Below are 20,423 nucleotides of genomic sequence, written 5' to 3' on the forward strand. Positions count from 1 at the left end.
AAGACAAATAAAATATATCAAAATACACCATTATTATTTTTTTATTATATCATACAATGTGAATTTAAAAAGACATGCAACTCAATGAAACATGCATAAAATGATACTAGAAACACTAGAACAAAATTCTATGGCTTGTTACAACAAATTGATGGACAAAAACAGTTACAAATTATTTAAATATGTACAAAATAACATCAAAAGCCCAATAACAATATTCTATTATCTAGTTATAGCATAAAGAGGATAACAGCACCACGTATACCTCAATTCACACAAAGTACATCAAAAGACAAACAAAAATACACCTAAACATAAACCAAAATACGCCGCTATTATTTTTTGATTACATCATACAATGTGAGTTCAAAAAGACATGCAACTCAATGAAACATGCATATAATTTTTTTTATTTCTTTCTTTCTTTTAGTTGAATAAATGTAGGTTCATCCTCTTTCAAGTAATTTTGTAGCATTATATATGTATTTCTTCTTCTTCTTCTTTTAATTTTTTCTAATTCTTGTTAAGAGAATAAAATAAGAAGAAACTTGAGAAGGTAAAACAAGAAAAAGATGAATAAAAATTAAAAAAGAAGAGGATGATGATGAAAAAGAAGAAGAAGAAGCTGCAAAAAATGAGGAGGAGGAAGATAAAGAGTTTTGAATTATGTAAAATTTATCACAATATAAATACATCGAAATTTGTTAACAATAACACAGAAATATCTTAGTTTTTACACCAAAATTTTGCTACAAATACACAAAGATGAATAAGAAAAAAAAAGATCACGATGATGAAAAAGAAGAAGAAACGTCAAAAGATGAGGAGGAGAAGGAAGATGAAGAGTTTTGAATTATGTAGAATTTATCAGAATAAAAATACACCGAAATTTCTTAACAATAACACATAATTTTCTTAGTTTTTACATCAAAATTTTGCTACAAACCTTAATTAACTCATAAATACACCAAAATCACTTAATGATTGCGACACACAAACTCAATTTGAAAAAAAACACAAAAATTACTGAATTATCAACAAAAATACATCCAAATCATTTTTAGATCAGGCAACATCATCAATATGGCAAAAATTCTACGATAACGATAATGATAACGACGATACGTATAAGAAGAAGATGACGATGACTATAACGATGATGATTATGATGATGAACAAAAACACATCTAAATCATTCATTTATATTATTTTGTTTTTGAACAATATTTTTAGTTTCATATAATATTAATAGTAACATACTAAAAATTTTGATAATAAGCCAATCAGAATCTATGATGAACCGATGGCTGAATGAGGAATAAATAATTTCAAATTATTAGGTAAAATCAAATATTAACTAGCCATTAGATAGAATATGCAAATTAAGATAATAATAATTTCAGCAGTAGATAAATGCATTGCACAAGAATAAGAGGGTAGATAATAATAATTTCAACAGTAGATAAATGTATTTTGACACTAGTTAAGATATGAAAATTATGATAACTTGGCAGTTCAATTCTTAAATAGAGGAGAACTTCGCAGCAACGATAACAACAAAGTGGAGGAGTGCAAAATCAACACAATTTAGATAAATAAACACACATGTCCTAACAAAAATAACAAACAACATCAGATTTAATGGCTAAAAAGGATAGACTCATGGAACTGAAGAAATAATAGAGAACATCAAAATTGATTTTTTTTCTTTTACAAACCCTTATCTTAACAAAGACAACGCGGTCAACAACCCAGCGAAGTAGCGACGACGACGATTGTGTTCAGTAGATCGGAGGCAATTCGGTTTCTCCGTGAGGAAACTATTACCAACGGCGTGTTATAGCAGATCCATTGAAGAGTAAGAGAAGAAGAAGAGGGGTAGAAATTGGGAGTTTAACGTTATGGACAAAATAATACACTACTTGATGTCGTTTTTGCCAAAATGCTCCAAAAATAATACGACGTCATTTTTGGAGTGCCAGTGTAGCAGGAGTTGGTCCACCTAAGCTTTCCAATGGCTAGTAATGAACAAAAACTGCCTGAGGGACTACTGTGAGTGTTGGAGTGCAACTTTGAGGACTAAATTGAGTAACTATTAATTTCAGAGACCAATTTGAGATTCAAGTGCAACTTCAAAGACTACTTTGAAACTTAACTCTGTAGAACACAAGTTATAGATGCCAAGTTGCCAAAGTGCATTTATCCTTACGATGCTTTTAATGGAGTCCGCCACGGGCCACCTGATGAGCGGATAATTTATACGCTTTTTGGCATTGTTTTTAGATAGTTTTTAGTATGATTTAGTTAGTTTTTAGTATATTTTTATTAGTTTTTAAGCAAAATTCACATTTCTGGACTTTACTATGAGTTTGTGTATTTTTCTGTGATTTTTGGTATTCTCTGACTGAAATTGAGGGATCTGAGCAAAAATCTGATTCAGAGGCTGAAGAAGGACTGATGATGCTGTTGGATTCTGACCTCCTTGCACTCGAAATGGAATTTTTGGAGCTACAGAAGTCCAAATGGTGCGGTCTCAATTGCGTTGGAAAGTAGACATCCAGGGCTTTTCAGCAATATATAGTCCATACTTTGCCCAAGTATAGACGACGAAAACTGGCGTTCAACGCCAGCTTTCTGCCCTATTCTGGCGTTAAACGCCAGAAACAAGTTACAAACCAGAGTTAAACGCCAAAAACAGGTTACAAACTGGCGTTTAACTCCAAGAATAGCCTATGCACGTGAAAGCTTCAATGTTCAGTCCCAGCACACACCAAGTGGGCCCCAGAAGTGGATTTTTGCACTATCTATCTTAGTTTACTCATTTTTTGTAAACCTAAGTTACTAGTTGAGTATAAAAACTACTTTTAGAGATTTATTTTGTACCTCATGACATTTTTACATCTAAATTTTTATCTTTGACGACATGAGTCTCTAAACCCCATGGTTGGAGGTGAGGAGCTCTGCAGCGTCTCGATGAATTAATGCAAGTATTTTTATTTTCTATTCAATCTCGCTTGTTTCTATTCTAAGATATTCATTCGCACTTCAACATGATGAATGTGATGATCCGTGACAATCATCACCATTCTCAACCTATGAATGTGTACCTGATAACCACTTCTGTTCTACCTTAGATTGAATGTTTATCTATTGGGTTCCTGGTTCACGAGCTTGACTGCCTCTCCTGACAACAGAGCGTTCAATCAGTGAGACCAGAATCTTCGTGGTATAAGCTAGAATCAATTGGCAGCATTCCTTAGATCTGGAAAGTCTAAACCTTGTCTGTGGTATTCCGAGTAGGATCCGGGAAGGGATGACTGTGACGAGCTTCAAACTCACGAACGTTGGGCGTGGTGACAGACGCAAAAGGATCACTGGATCCTATTCCAACATTAGTGAGAACCAACAGATGATTAGCCATGTACATGGACCCTTTTCACTGAGAGGACGGCTGGTAGCCATTGACAACGGTGATCCACCAACATACAGCTTGCCATGGAAGGAGACCTGCGTGCATGAAGAAGAAGACAGTAGGAAAGCAGAAATTCAAAGGACATAGCATCTCCAAAACTCCAACCCATTCTCCATTACTGCGTAACAAATATTCCTTTCATACCCTTTCACTTTTCACAATTAAAACTAAGAACCCTATTGATATCCTGACTAAGAATAATAAGATAACCATAGCTTGCTTCAAGCCGGCAATCTCCATGGGATCGACCCTTACTCACGTAAGGTATTACTTGGATGACCCAGTGCACTTGCTGGTTAGTTGTGCGAAATTACATAGTGTGAGTGTAATTTTCGTGCACCACCACCGCTACAATTTTATTATTAATAAATGAAAAACTATGTAAATAAAAGCAATTTGAGAAAAGATCACAATTCTATGGTTTGTTACAACAAATTGATGAACAAAATTCCTGATAAATGGACAAAAACAGTTACAAATTACTCAAATATGTATAAAATAACATCAGAAGCCCAACTACAATATTCTATTTTCTAGTTATAGCATTAAGATGATTACAACACCACGTACACCTCAATTCACACAAAATACACCGAAAATTACTTAATGATTGCGACACACAAACTCATTTTGAAAAAAACACAAAAATGACTGAATTATCAACAAAAACACATCCAAATCAATTTTGGATCAGGCAACGTCATCAATATGGCAAAAATTCTATGATAATGATAACGATAACAACAATACGTATAAGAAGAATACGATGATGACTATAACGATGATGATTATGATGATTATAACGATGACTATAACGATAACAATAGCGATAACAATAATTTTCTTAGTTTTTACATCGAAATTTTGCTACAAACCTTAATTAACTCAGAAATACACCAAAATTACTTAATGATTGCGACACACAAATTCAGTTTGAAAAAAAAACACAAAAATAACTGAATTATATACAAAAATATATCCAAATCAATTTTGGATCAGGCAACGTCATCAATAACGACGATACATATAAGAAGAAGACGACGATGACTATAACGATGATGATTATGATGATGAAGATGATGGAGGAGAAGGAAGAAAAAGAAGGAAGAGAAAAAATTCTAATAAGAGGAGGAGGAGGAGGAGGAGGAGGAGGAGGAGGATGTGGTGGTGTTGGTAAGACGATAACGAAAAAGAAAAAGAAGAAAAAAGAAGGAGGAGGAGGAGGAGGAGGAGGAGGAGAAGAAGAAGAAGAAGAAGGTGTACCAGGAGTGCAAAAAAGATAGTGGTGTGTGAGGTAAATTAGGTCAAAGCTACTTATTTGGACTTATTTGTTTAAATGACTTGTATGTAAAAATTAATTAATATTATTTAAATAGAATCTTCCTTTTCATGATGAAGTCTACGATATAGATGGAGGTTAATTTATACACTTATAGATTTGAGTTAGTTGATGGAGAGTTAGACAAATATTTTAAAAGGGGACAAATTTTGCTCTTATTGCAGAACTGGTTCAGAGATCTTTCTTATTGTGCACGTGATGAAAGAAATATTCGAATAAATAATTATTTATATTATTACTAATTAAGCTGCGATAATTAGAGACTTCGGTATATATTTTTTTAATAAAATATATTTTATTTTGGTGACTAAAAAAATATATATATACTACATATGATAAAATTTTATTAATGTCTTTTTTATTAAAAGAAACAACATTTACTCTTCAATAAATCTTCAATTTTCACTATAACATTACTCATTTTAGGTGTTGCTTTCATTATTCATTTTCAAAGTGTATTTTACTTCTCCCGTAACTAATTCTTTTGCAATGTTTTTTACTCATTCTCTCATTTATATACATATTATCATAAATTTTAAATACATACCGTAACAAACTATTATTAATATATTCAGCTAAAATATGCAGTTTGTTAGAATTAATCATGGTAGTTGTGTAGCATATTATTTTTAATAATTTTTAAATAAATATATAATGATATATAAACCTTATTCTTTCACGTTGTGAGTGAATTATAATTAATCTATCAGGATAATTAATTATTTTATATTAATTTATTTTTGTTTAATTTTTTATTTGATATTATTAATCATTATATATGTGTTTTAATTTTTTCACTACAAAAATAATTAGTTTTAGCGACAAATTTTTAGTGGCAATAAAACAATAGCCACTATTTTTGTAATTTAAGTTATGTTTTGTGGTCATTATATATTTGCCATTAATATTATATATTGTAATGGCAATTATTATTATTGGCACTAAAAATATTAAAAAAACTATATTTTAGTGAAAATTTTTAGTGGCCATAGTACTATGGCTAGTATTATTTTTATTAAAATAACTTTTTCTTAATAATTGTTGGTCAATTGCAAATTTGCAATAGAGGGGAAATGCAATCAGAGGGTGTGAGTGCGAGAAAGGGAAGGGAAAACTCACCGCGGAAACCGTAAGCTCACTGTCATCGTCGCCACCGTCGTCGCCACCTTAGGTCATCTCCACCCTTCCTAAGCTTACATTATGATTGAAATCTGAATTGTTCTCTAGTCATAAGGTACAAGTTCCTTAATTTTCCTCTCATTTATGTTCTTGTGCTCCAATGTGTGTTCTACTGCAATCTTTTTTCATATCTCTTATCAATTTGTGATTTTATCTGAGTTAATTGTTCTTTCAAATTGGATTCCACTTTTCTTAGTTCTCTATTGCATGAACTTATTGCAGGCTAAACCGGTAATTTAGTGATTCAGAAATTCGTTATCAAAATTTTAGGTTTTTCTTCTCTTAGTGATTTAGCAATGCTTTATCAGTTTCTGAATTCCAATAATTAGTTTTTTTTCCACTTTGCCCTTCGATTTTCCAAACTTCCTTCAAATTTATTGTAGTTGTGGTATTCGCCATCAGTGATGAGCACATCAAGCTCATCAAGGCCTGCAACATCTTCGGCCGTTTCCTCTTATGGCTACTCTTTAGTTGAGAGCAACCAGCATCAATCTCAAGGTTACACTACACACTCTTCATTATCTTTTGAGAAATGTGTTTTTAGACTAAATACTTGTGTACATCATAGGGACATATGCAACAAGAAACCCCTGGAAAATTGTGGTAGCTAAAGCCATTGAGTACTTGTTTTCTTCTTTAAAAAACATGAGAACTGAAATGAAGGCCCAAAACCTGGAATCTGAACAAATTAAGCATTCACTAGTTGCAAGATTTGGCAAGATTCTCTTCCACAGGTAAGCAATTCATGTTTGGTTTCCTTTGAGTAATAGATGAAGTTCACATAAGCTAACATTAGTTATATTTATATCTTGATATGAGTTGTAAATGTTATAATATATGTCAATACACATTTTGGGATTTCAGTTTGTGGAGTGTGGAGTGTAGAACAATTAATTTGTGCTAATATATATATTGATCCTAATAGCAACATTGGTGGTGATGCAGAACAATCTCAATTAATACTACCTGGTGGTGATGTTGATCCTGATAGCAGCACTCATTAGTTTAACTATGTTTGGTTTTGGTGTGACAAGCAAGGGTGGTGGTGTTGAAGTTCTTGGTAGGGTGAGACAGAGAATCAAGGATCCTAGATACTGAAACACTATTAGGAGTTGCATTTTCGGCTCCAACACTTGTTCTAATGTTATCAATTGGATGAATTACATGAAGAGAGATATATCACCAATACAAGTACAATTCATCATTTCATTTATTTCACTCTTATCAATATTTGTTAGATACAATACTATTTTTTTATGTTTTTGCACTTAATCTTTGGTTTACATGTTAAGTGAAACTTTTAATAGCTAATTAAAATTATGAGTTAGTAAAGTAAAAAGCTAAATTATAAAGTTCATTTATTATTATAACCCAAATAGAAAAAAGAAGAAGAAGAAGAAGAAGAAGAAAAAGCTAATTTAAAAAGATCCTTGTTTCATCACCAGGTTTTGCACCTTTCTCCTTCACTCTGTCAACTGTGTTAATTTGAGAACTATATTTACTATAATTCACTACTTAAATGTGAAATGAAAATTTAGTTTATGTTTGTTTTGTTTGGACAGTGAGTTTTCTAAGCACTAGGAGGATGCGAAGATGAACTCGATTATTTTAGCCAACTTCTTGAACAAGACATTTTCAACAACTCTGCCTGGAATCAGGTATGTCCCTACCATTGACACATTTTGAAATGAATAGGTCCCTACCTAGTAATATATGTCCTTCTTGAACCAAACTTAAATCAATGGAGAGCTTAAAATCACCTTTTAAAGGTGTTGTAAACAACATTTGTACAAGATATGTTCACTATAAACAAGATTGGTCTTTTGCTATACACTCAAGATTTGGACAAGTTGATTTTTTAGTTATCTTTTTAAAAAATTATAAATAAATAAATAAATAACTATGTAGTTAATGACCACTTTGCTTTTTATTTTTATTAACTTTAGCTCCAACTACCTATATTTTCTTTTCTTCTACACTTCCTGTTATTGCATTTGGAGAGCAAATCAGTAGAAACACATGTACCTATTTCATCTTATTTCCCTCCATGCATGCCTCTCTTATTTATATACCATATAAGATATGCAAATTTGTAATAAAGTTTAATTTGAATGTAGATGGAAGTTTGAGTACAGTAGAAACACTGGCTTCTATAGCCATAAGTAGAATCATACACTCAATATTTGGTGATCAACTTCTCATACTTGAAGTTGCGGAGCCAACCATCATCATGCATACTTACTTGTACAACTTTGCCAAAGATAGAGATGATTTTAGACAACAACTCTTTTTTGGCTTGCTGCATTATGTGTAATTTTTGGCCTCCGGTACTTTATTAAGTTATATGAAGAAGGGTTATTGAACACTTTCTAGTTTAGGATTGGATGTTATTGTGAATTATGAGGATAGTAGTGGTATTTGCAATAATCATGATATAAAATACTCACTTAATTTTGATCATTAGCTATGTGCTAATCATTGATGTAACATAAACTTATAGTATTTGTGTTGTTTAAATTTGTATTATGCTTTATTACTTTTCAAGAGAAGTATTTGTGTTGTTTAAAGAAAAATTTGTGTATAAATATTTTAAATTTAATAAAATATTTTATTTTGTAATAATTAATTTTTGTATATTCATATTATGTACAATAATAATAATTGTTGTTAAAAATAATTTGAAATTTTAAAAAAATGATAGGTTGTTATTTCTAAAAGAGTGAGTATAATTAAAAAAGTCTTAAGATTTTAGCGGCAATAATAATGACAACTAAAAGTGAATAATATTATAATTTTAGAATTATTTTTAGTGGCCAAATAAATTGCCGGTAAAATGAGTTTTGGCGGCAATAGTAATGGCCACTAAAAGTGAATGATATTGCAATCTTAGAATTATTTTTGGTGGCCATATAAATTGCAAGAAAATGGCTGCTGAAAATTATATACTTTTTGCAGCCATTAAAAAGGTTTTTACCGGCGAATGTTATAATTGCCGTTAAAACCTTTTAGCGACAAAATATAAGACGACTAATGTCTATTTGCCGGTAAATGTATTAGCGACTATTTTTATTGTCGCTAAAAGCAAAATAAATGACCGCTAAAAATAATTTTTCTTATAGTGTCTATTCGGCTAATAGTTATTTTTTTTAGTCAAAATGAATATAAAAAATTAAAAATATACCTGCTTAGATTGAAGTACAGAATCAAAAATAGGATTTTTTTTTTACATAATATATAATACCTAAAATACTAACTTATACTCAAGTCTCTAATTATCCCAGCTTAATTAGTAATAACAAATAATTATTCATTTGAATATTTTCTTCATAACGTGCACAACAAAAAAGTTCTCTGAACCAAGCTTTGCAATGAAAGTAGAATTTGTCTCTTCTTAAACAAGATTTAGACTAGATATATATTCTACAAATTTAAAAATATTAAATATTATTTTTGTTTAATTTTTAAAAAAATAATATATGTATATAAATACATAAAGATTATTTTGATAGCCAATTTTTTGTACATGTAAAATTTTTGAGTTCAATCACACGCATATGTGCGTAACCTTAAATAATGACCCATTTCTTATTGATAGGCATCCCAGTCGCACCAAATCTCACATAAATCAGACATATATCGTTCAATCTTAACCACCATTCCACTCATTTCACAAAAATCCCGAGTTATTCAATCTTAACCACCAATTTCACCTACTACCTGTTTTTAGTAATAATATAACAAGAAAACAAACATAATATCCAAAAAGTCAACCGGGTACAAAAATGATTTCATTTAGGATTAACCATGCTTGACATATAAAAGAGAGTCATTAATATTGTTTTTTGAAAATTAAAACTAATGGAATAAAACTTCCAAAAAATAAAAGGAAGCACTATAATATATGCACATTAAATGAAATGTTCACCACAGGTACTATCGTTGAAAAAGAAAATATTGAAATGAAGTTGAGCTCGTGATTTAGTGATTGTTTTTTTATATGTATCATTTAATTTTAAATTTTGTTTGTTTGACTCTCTTCTCTCTTTTACTTACTATTTTTGATTAAAAAATAAGAAAAAATGATAAATAAATCTTTAATTTTTTAATTTAAAAATAAATAAATTATTGATCAATTAAAAATATAAAATTATTTATTTTTTAAAACACGAGATATTTAAAATTCTTCGAATAATCTATTTATTTTTATATATTTTAAATAATAAGACATACATATCTCGTATTTTAAAAGATAAAATGACGTTTTTGTATTCTCAATTAATTAAAGACTTATTTATCTTCTAGTTAAAAAATCAAAAACTTATTTATCTTTTTTCAAAAACTAAAATGAATTAAAACATGGAACTCTTAAAATGAATATAACGTGGAGTAATTGTGGCCGTTTATGTTTCATAATCCAATCATTACGCATAAAAATTTCATGTACATAAAATTTTTACACGATGCCGGCCTTAACACCACAAGACCTGTCGACTTCAATTGCTGCGCTGGAATTGGAGAAATAAAAATTGAGATACTCAAAAGTTAGTAACTCATTCAAGAAATGGAAAATGATGTCTTCTATTTTGTCTATTTTTACTTATCTCTTTGCCGTTTAGGCCCAAAGAAAAACCAACCTTTCACTATCTTAGTAGCTCGTCAAATGACACCAAAGCTAACATATTAACATCATCATCATCATCATCATCATAATCGTTTTTTTTTTTTTTGGAGTGTTAGATTCTGGTCAATTATAGAAGAACACAACAACAATCCATAAAAATTGAAGTATCCGTGTCTTAGAAGCTTGAGAAAGAACCAATATGGATTGGTTCGAGTAGTCAGCTCAAATTCTGTTTATATATGTAGCAATTTATTGGTTAGTAGCAGACCTTTAAATCTAGTTCGAGAGGTTTAGACTCTTACGCCTAACCTTTGAAATACCTGTGAGATTTCTCAAGTAGTAATGATTCAATTCCCCATTTACCATAATGTAAGAGCCAATGTCCTCTGAGTAAGGGTCTCATACTCGCATGGGTGAAATTGAAATCGACGCTCCGGCGAAGGGGTTACGTTGCAGGTGGACATGGAAGGAGAACAAGTTGTTTGAGCTAGCCTTGGCGGTGGTTGATGAGAACCACCCGGAACGGTGGGAGGCGGTTGCGGCGATGATTGGAGGAGAGAAGAGTGCTGGGGAGGTTCAAGAGCACTACGTGATCCTTTTGGAGGATTTGGAACTTATAGAATCTGGTAAATTTGACCATAAAGTTGAAGAAGAATCTCATCAGCCTTATGTACTAGTTGACCATGTTAAGTCTCTGTGTTTGTCTCATAATGATACAGCAGCCATGTAAGAACTACTCTGTTTTTTTTTTTCTTTTTTTTTGTGTGGAATAAGATAATTTAGTTTTCTTTCTTCAAATTATATTCAGTTGTGTTCTCTATGCTTCCCGTTTTGTCTTTCATTGGCATTCAGAACTTAAATATTTTAAAGTTATCTTAGTAATCTCTTTTACATAGTAATCTTTCAAAGTAAAAATGAACGGGAATATGGGAATATGAAGAATTGGGAATTTAATTAGAATGTACATGACTGCTAGATCTAAAACAATTCCCCTATTCTTTTTCTGCTTTTTTTTTTATTTGTTTCTTTTTAAACTCAAACGATATGGAAAATGTGTCGTTTCTTCATAAAAGACCTTGAATAATTGTCCCACTAATCTGGTTCCATGTTGCTTATATCTTCATTGAATTGTAGCAGGAAATACATATAATGTTCTATAAAACTGGGTTTGAAACAAGAGACAAGTTAGGTATGACACCAATCATACCATAGATAAAAACACAACTGTCTTTTCTTATCTGAAATGCACGTTAAGAAACGGCATCTGGATTCCACCATATAAATTCTTCCAAGCATTTCTATATACTCCTCGTCTATAAGTTTGTGTATGTCTCAGATACTAATTAAACAAATCTTAATAAAACTGAGAATGAAAAATCACTTATCAGATCATTTAATATTTAAGGTGAAGATTCACGTGTTATTTTTACGTGAAGTTAATAACTGAAAAACATTAGATGATTTGATATTTTTGATAAAATTGTCATTTAATGATCGTGAGTTTCTACCTATATTTAAATAAACAACTAGTTATTTGATACAAATAAGTTAGATTGCTTCTCATCCTCAAGTGAAGGTTTGATATTCTTCAATTTTCAGGAAGACACAATAATCTGGGTTAGATAGCGAGACTTCTTTTTATTATTATTATTATTAGTTTGAAGCAATTTAAAATTGGGTGAGATGCAAGTCAATATACACTGGCTATTGTGAGTGAAACAGAAGTTTACTAAGAAAGGGAAATAGTTGCCACATTTTACTTGTAGAAAAAGGAAAATAATTCCAAATTATGCAATTTTTCAGACCATTTGTTTCATACCTCTTCTCACTCACATGTGATACATGACATTTATGTACTATCAATATTTAATAGCAGTAATATCATTGAAATATATTGACCAGAAAGAACGTATGGAGATCTGAATCAAATGGTGTAGAATGTGGTACTTTTCAATGATTGGCCTCTAATAATAATGTAGTGTGGACCGTACGGAACAGACATGATGAAGAAACAATTAGTGGACGAAATGTGTTCATAGGTCAGATAGATAGAACTTTCAGTGTTGGTAGCTATTCAATTTAGCCCATGATCATTGTTACCTTTTCAGAGCAACCAAGTTGTGTACATATGAATTGTATAGGATCTCAAATTTATGGATTCAAGTTGTGCAATCATATTTGTATATTAAACTACTAGGAAAAATTTCAGATATGCCAGTTCCTTTATTTGAAGTCTGAAATTTCAGTTATGAGATCCGTTGAGATTTAAAATAAAATAATATGAATAGCTGCGATTTGTTTGTGGATGTTGGAATTTGGAAGCTGCGAAGCCAGAGTCAAGTTTTTGAATGAATGAGTAAATGGAGGGGAGTGGATCCTCTCAAAAAAAAAAATTAGATGGTATGCTGTATTTAATTTAATTATTTATTATTCTCTCTTATTTATTTTTAGTCTCATTTATAGAATTAAAGATGAGAGATCACACTAAATTCTGTTAAGTATTAAAAAAATTGGAGAGAATTCATTTCCGTAAATGGAGTTGTATCTTTTAGATAACAGGCTTCTTTTTGTTTTGTAGGAAACCGAAACTCAAAGGAAGAAATATTGGAAAAGTTGATGAGTGAGAAGGTAGTGAGGATCACAGAAGGAAAATTTTCATTTGTTGGGAAAAGAAAAGAGCTGGGAAAAAATTTTATTGGCACTCGATTAAAAGGAATAATCTATTGACTATTGAGTGACGATGTTGTTATGAATTTATATATCTCTATACTGTTATATACTAACAATAGAGAAGCCAAGCTATTTTCATGTTAAATTGAATTCATTTTATTCGAGCTATTATATTATTAAAGTATACAATTAATATCTTAAACTAATATTTTTATCCGTAATAACATACATTACAAAAATATAAATCTTTTAAAATTATGTCGGTCTTAACATTATAGATTATGGCACAAAAAATTTATAGCATTAAATTAGTCGTAAAGGACAAAAGTCCTGGTCGACTAAGAAGACTAGGGTCTCTGCAGATAAAAAAATAAATAATAACTTTTTTATTAGTTGTTATTTTCATATGAAAGAATTTATTTTTTACTAATAATTAATTTAAACATTTGTTATCTAAAATTTAAAAGAATTTAATGTGTATACTTTTATAATTTATTAGATATTAAGTCTGTTGCACAAATAAAAATAATTAATTTTTATGCTTGTTATTTAAAAATAATATATATATATATATATATATATATATATATATATATAATTAGATATTAGCATAACAAAATTGATATTGATAGTTATATAAAATGAACTCAAATTTATTTTTTGAAAACAATTAAATCTTGATTCTAATTTTTAATCACAACATTGGTATTTTCTCTAAATTATATGGCATAATTATTTGAAGAAAAAAAAGTGAAAATATAAATTAGAAAGATAAGCAATAAAAATTTAAAATAAAATAAAAAAATGCATAAATAATATTTTTTATTTAAATTATATTATGTTGTTAATTTTATTTTTTGTAAATAGAAAGGTAGAGAAAAATATATAATGAGAGAAAAGAGAGAGAAAAATAAAGAAGAAGAATGAAAGAGGGACGAGTTCGTTAATTTTGGAAGTTAAAGAAAAAAATTATTTTAATTATAATAAAAAATATCTAGTGACATATTTTGATTTGTCAAATTATATTACTAATATTAAATATAAATTATAAATTATATATAAGTGAGAAAAATAGAGAGAAATAAAAAAAGCGAGAGGCAGAAAAGAGAATAGAATGTAAGAAGGAGGTTTACTAATTTTGGAGAGAAATATTTTTTCTAAATTTTAATAAAAGAGTGTCATGTAACACATTTTATTTATTAAATTAGTTAGTAATATTTAAATATAATATATAATATAGTTATATTTTAATTTTAATTTAATTTAAATACAATTAGAGAATGCTATGTTGTATATTTTGATTGTTAAATTTGTAATTAGTTATTGATAATGATATCTATATAACAATGGTATAGTGGACAAATCATATCCGACATGGCATTTTCTGGGAATTTTGATTTTTTTAATTGAAAATTTTCATCTTATGGGGCCCACAGACAGCTCATAATGGGTTGTTCTATCTGTCTGCTATTATATGGTATCTCTTGCCTCTGCGCTATCTTCTTCTTCTCTCTCATTGAAACCCCATTCACCTCCTTTGTATTCTGTAATACCCGGTCTAACCGAAATTAATTAAATAATGAGTTAAGTAGGAGCGAATATGGTTGGAAGATTTGGCAATTGGAATTTGATGATTTCAATATGATATTTGGATTCAGTGAGTTTTTCCGAGTCAGAAAACATAGTTTTCTGCGTAAAATCGCGTAGTGGAATTTTGACCGAAAGTACTGGCTGAGATCTGTCTGGTACTGCAGCTGAGAAAATTGATTATGAGTAAATAAGATTAAGAAATGAGGAATTATAATTAGAGGAGGTAGAAATATTTGAAGTGCGATTTAGAGCGCTAATCTTAAAGGTTTTGGTCCAAAATTGGGCCAACGGACAAAAATAAGTGAACTGGGCCTAAGTGGACCCAAGACCCAACATATATAAATATTAGTTATGAGCATTTCAGCTCATTTTGCCCTAAAGAAGGGATGTTGGGCGCTGAAATTGGGAGAGAGAAGAGAAGAGAGAAAACCTAACTCTCTTTGATCTTCAAATCACCATAACTTGAGCTACGGAGCTCCGATTGACGAGCCGTTTGCGGCCACGCGTCGCTCTTCTCATCCTCTACAATTCTATCTAAGTTTTGTGGTGAGTATTCCATTCATCTCTGCCCAGTTTTCGAAATTCCCCACTGTTACACGTTTTTGGGAAGTTAGTGTTGAAATCTTGTGATTTTGGGTGTTTAGGGATACTCCAACATGGATTCTAAGTGAGTTCTATCCCTACTTCATATGGGCTGAGGTAAGAAGTGCTCAAACCCTTGTGATTTGTCATTTTTATGAGCCCTAGGTTGATGTATGTATGTGATATTGGTTATGTTAGTGTATTTGATGATCTTGGTGCACAATTGGGAGATTGGTGTTGCTTGAGGAGCTTTGGTGAGGCTTAGGGCTAAGGTTGGTGGAGACTTCTAAAGAAGAGGCTCAATTGATTTGGCTACAAGAGGTACGGTTTAAGTTTCATTTAAGTACCGTGTGGTGTGATGAGAATTCCTAGGCTAGATGCCCCTAGGATTAAGTTTGGATTGTGTAAATGGATGGTGCTAATATGCATAGTTGGTATGTAATGTGAAATTAATGATTGGATTGAGAATTGTGTGGCCTTGTATGTTTGGTGTACTGAAAATTTGATGTATTGGGTAATGAGTATTAATTTGTGGTTTATGCATTTAAATTGTGAAATTGGGCCGGAGGCCGTAAATTTTGGGCCGGAGGCCGGAAAGAGGTAAGGGAGGTAAGTTGATGTGTGCATTGTATGATGACACAAGTGATTGGATGGATTTCATATAATGAATATGCGAATGATTGGGTTGATTGTTGAATAATAAGGTTTGAGGAGTGAAGGGTGAAATTATGTAGATGAAGTATGTTTGGTTTTGGGTTGAGAAATATTATGTGGTCATATATGTGATTATGATTATTGATGTTTTGATGGTATGACGATGCATGAGAGGTATATATATTGTGATATATGCTTGAGGAATGATTAAGGTTGATTTGTGGGTGAAACCACGTGATAGTGATTATGATATTGATTATGTATAATGATGGTTGATTGGAAATAGTATTGTTGGAAATTGAGATGAGGAAGGATGTATGACATGTTGATATGTTTGTAATTTAGCCATTTGCTTGAAATAGGTAAAGGTGGTTATATGATGGTCTTGTGATTCGTGGTAAAGTGTTAATGTATGAGTTGAGGAGGCTTAATGTTGATTTTGGTATATTTTGATTGGTTTCAAAAAGGGTTGAAATTGGCATGTTTTGGTTGATTTTGAAAAGAGTTGAAAATGGCTTATTTTGAAAATGGCACTTTGTGGTTTTATATGAAAACATGGTTTTTGGGCATACTTTGACGGGACATAACTTGGACTACGGATCTCTGTTTTGTGCCAAATCTGTTTAGAAATGTAATTCGATCCGGGATGTCCATGCCGTTCGAAGAACGATTTAAAATGAGAAAGTTATGTCCGTCAGAAGATTGGGGGTTGAATCTGTGAATTCTACAGCTTTTAACTTAGAAAATTTTTAGCAGAATGACCCTCCACGCGTAGGCGCACTTGGCGCGTACGCGTCGTTCTTCAAAAAGGCACCATCCACGCGTGCGCGTGGTGTGCGCGTGTGCGTCGATGCGCTGCACCCATTGCCCAGCCATTTTCCCGAGAGTTGTGCCAGAGTTGTGCCAGTCTTGTGCTTGGGGCGCAAGTGTACCCACGCGTACGCGTGGCTGACGCGTACACGTCGTTGTCTATTTTTTTAATCCGCGCGTCCGCGTAAATGGCGCGTATGCGCCGATGAGTTTTGTGGCCATGCACGCGTGCGCGTGGAGTACGCGTACGCGTGGCCCTGTTTTCATGCCAAAGTTGATATTTAAGTTTTAAAAGCCAAATCTCATACTTCTAAGCCTCCGATCTCACCCCTTATGTATTAAATCATTATGATATGCCTAGCAATGAGAAAGGAGCTAGGGGATGTGGTAACTTGCGAGTGAAGCAAGGGAAAAAGTTATGATCAATGATGATCAACGATGATTATATGAGATATGGAGGATGACGGTGGGAGTACCGTGTATGCCATGAGCCGAAGGGCTGTATTTATTGATAAATGGCTGGTTCTTGATTGGACCATGAGCCGGATGGCTGAGTTATTGCCGGGTCACGGCAAAGCCATCATTGATTATGGCTGAGAATAATTGCATATATGATTAATGAATGAATGTGTTAAATGGATAATAATGGAAGATGTTGATATGTGATGTGTAACCCCGGGTAGTAGGCAGTGGCGTTGTCCACTTGCTCCGGGTGTGAGACGGAAAAGGATGTTTATGATAAATGAGTTTAATTATGGAGTTTTGAATGAATGTATTTGTGATACCTGGGTAGTAGTAAGGGTTGTGGTTCGTCCCACTTGCTCCAGGTTAATGTTTGAGATTTGATAACAATGAGGATTGATAATATGAATTGAGATTGAATGAATATATGTTTGAGATACCTGGGCAGTAGCAAGGGTTGTGGTTCGTCCCACTTGCTCCGGGTTAATGCTTAAGATACCTGGGCAGTAGCAAGGGTTGTGGTTCGTCCCACTTGCTCCAGGTCAGAGATTGTGACGCCTAGGTAGTAGCCGCAGTAGTGGTTGTTCCACTGGCTCCAGGTTGAGCTGTTAAACACCCGCCTGGGTAGTAGCCACAGTAGTGGTTGTTCCACTGGCTCTGGGCTGAGCGGGTAGTAGCAAGGGGGTTGTAGCTCAAACCTACTTGCTCCGCAAGGGGTGTTTCTGTCCATGGTTAGCTACCAGGACGTGTCGGGTTGGCTATATAACCGACAGATGATATCATCAGCCATAAGGCAGGCATACATCATTTGCATATGTTTGAATTGTTTAGGTTTGCCTATTTGTTTTGGATTTCTATGTCATATATGCTATGTTACCTGATTACATGCTACTTGTTCTACTTGTACCTTATTTGTGTATTACTTGTCTGTATTGCTTGTGTTTGTACAACTGAGAGATCCCTCATGATGGTGTTAGTGGATGTTGGGGGCTGTTCTTGATGAGATGAATTGATAATGCGATTGCATAATGATGATGATTTCGAATGAGATTATTTGAGCCCCCTGGGTAGACGCAGTGATGTGATTTCACTAGCTCCAGGCGAGGGTATGATGTATTGATATAGAGTTGCTGAGGCAGAACAACTGGTGATGGTTTTGCTTATGATTCTGAGTCTGATTCGTGGAAGAATCAGCGAGTTGGAAAACATGTGTAACATGAACTAGATTTAGTATCCCCTTACGACAGATGCCTATTTATGGATTAGTGAGAATCTAGGCTGGATACTTGGTGAAAAGGAGTTTAGGATGCTTAGTGAGTTTTTATTGCAGTGCATTGTATTTATTTGGCACTTTTATCGTACTGGGAACCCATGGGCCCGGGGTTCTCATTCCGTATATATCTCTTGTTTTTCAGATACAGGTTCAGGTGCTCAGAAGTGAGCTGTGGTTCGTCTGAGAGACGGCGAAGATATTTATTTTCTCTACTTGTATTTTGCTTAGAATCTCTCCACCTTTGTTTTGAAAGGATTATATTATGTGTTGAACTCTTTTGGAACTTGCCTATAGAGGCTCTTATGTTTCCTTTGGGAGAGATTAGGATGTACTGTTGTCAACTACTTTCATACTGTACCCTAGCCGGCCTAAACTTCGCGGGTCGCGACTAGTGGCTATTACTTATGTTATATATATCTATCTGTTATCTATCTCTTAATCTCCTTTATGCCTTGTCCGTATATCGCTTTCGGCTTCACGTTCTATCTTTTCGTTGTTGAAACGTGAGTGATACGTCTTCGCAATTTTATTTCTACTCTTTTCGGGCTTCTCGATTAATACTCCTTTCGAAATTACCTATATTTATATATTAAAAATCCACCTGAGAGTCGTACCACCGTAATATCATTGACTTATGACTCGAGCATAAGGATTTGAATATTAGGGTGTTACATATTCCCCAGATTAACTTTTGTTTGCCTCTTCTTTCTCTGTTTGTTCGGATCAGTGTATCCAGCTCTGGGATATTTCTCGTGCTTTTTTTCTCCTTCGCTTTATCTCTGTTGTTTCTTATTCTTCCTCCTCTTCGTCCTTCCATAGTTTCTCTGTCACGAGCGACGCCTCTTCTGTCGATGGTGTCCACAACCTCATAGAGCGTTAGCCTCTCGCTCGGCCGCTCGGGCTCCTTGGCGATTCTGTTTTTCCACTGAAGATGGAAGTTCGTTGGGGTCGATTTGGATCTTGATGGCGCCAGAGATTCAACGGCTGTCAACGGTAGTCGATTGGCGAGGTGGTTCTGGTCCTTTTTTTCAGGTCGCAGAAGAACTACAGGTCGCAGAAGAGGTCGTATCCCTTCTTTCATTTTTTCCTTATTCTTCCTCCTCTCCGTTTGGAAGAGGGTTTTTATTTTAAATCACTATTTTGATTCTCTGTGTTTTATGATAAATTCTATTTTATTTTTTTTGTTTGGAAATCGTTGGAGATTTTTATTTTGGTTAATTTTGAGTTTTATAATTTCCTGCGTAGTTTTTTAATAGTTTGTTTCATTGTTATTAGGTTGAGACCAGATTGCAGAGTGCAGAACTCTTGGGAAAGTTTTTTGTTGTGTTATTGAGGTATTTGTGACTAAATTTTCTTTTTAGCTCAACTGTGCCATCATTTTTGAATTACTGTGCAACTGATTGATTTGGACTATTTGCTACTGATTTGATATTGTACATGTCAATACTGCTGTTTGTTAATTTGCTACTGATTTGGGTTATTGCTTACCTAGCTTATTCAGCGGCTGTTAACGGGAGCCGATCGGTGAGGTGGTTCTAGTCTTTTTTCGGGTTGCACGGGAACTACAGGTCGCACAAGAGGTCATTTCTCTTTTTTTCCGATGTTTGTGACTTTCTGTGATTTTGAATTGTTCTATAGTTCGTTTGTTTTTTAAGTTTGTGGAGGGGTTTTTGTTGTCTTATTTTTTTCCTTCATCTGATTCTGGTCTTTTTTCAGGTCGCACATGAACTACAGGTTGTACAAGAGTTCGTTTCTCTTTTTTTCCAATGTT

General features: G+C 32.8%; 1 protein-coding gene across 1 annotated transcript; it reads left to right on the forward strand.

The window, feature by feature from the left end:
- The first annotated feature begins 10,581 nt into the window (after positions 1 to 10,581).
- Positions 10,582 to 13,302, forward strand: LOC130951030 (protein RADIALIS-like 3). Its single transcript, XM_057879644.1, has 2 exons — positions 10,582 to 11,337; positions 13,190 to 13,302. Exons 1-2 carry the CDS (start codon positions 11,021 to 11,023, stop codon positions 13,233 to 13,235), a joined length of 363 nt encoding a protein of 120 aa, XP_057735627.1. The 5' UTR covers positions 10,582 to 11,020; the 3' UTR covers positions 13,236 to 13,302.
- Positions 13,303 to 20,423: the final 7,121 nt, after the last annotated feature.

The sequence above is a fragment of the Arachis stenosperma genome, chromosome 9 (genome assembly GCF_014773155.1).
Source record: "Arachis stenosperma cultivar V10309 chromosome 9, arast.V10309.gnm1.PFL2, whole genome shotgun sequence".
In the NCBI taxonomy this organism is placed as follows: domain Eukaryota; kingdom Viridiplantae; phylum Streptophyta; class Magnoliopsida; order Fabales; family Fabaceae; genus Arachis; species Arachis stenosperma.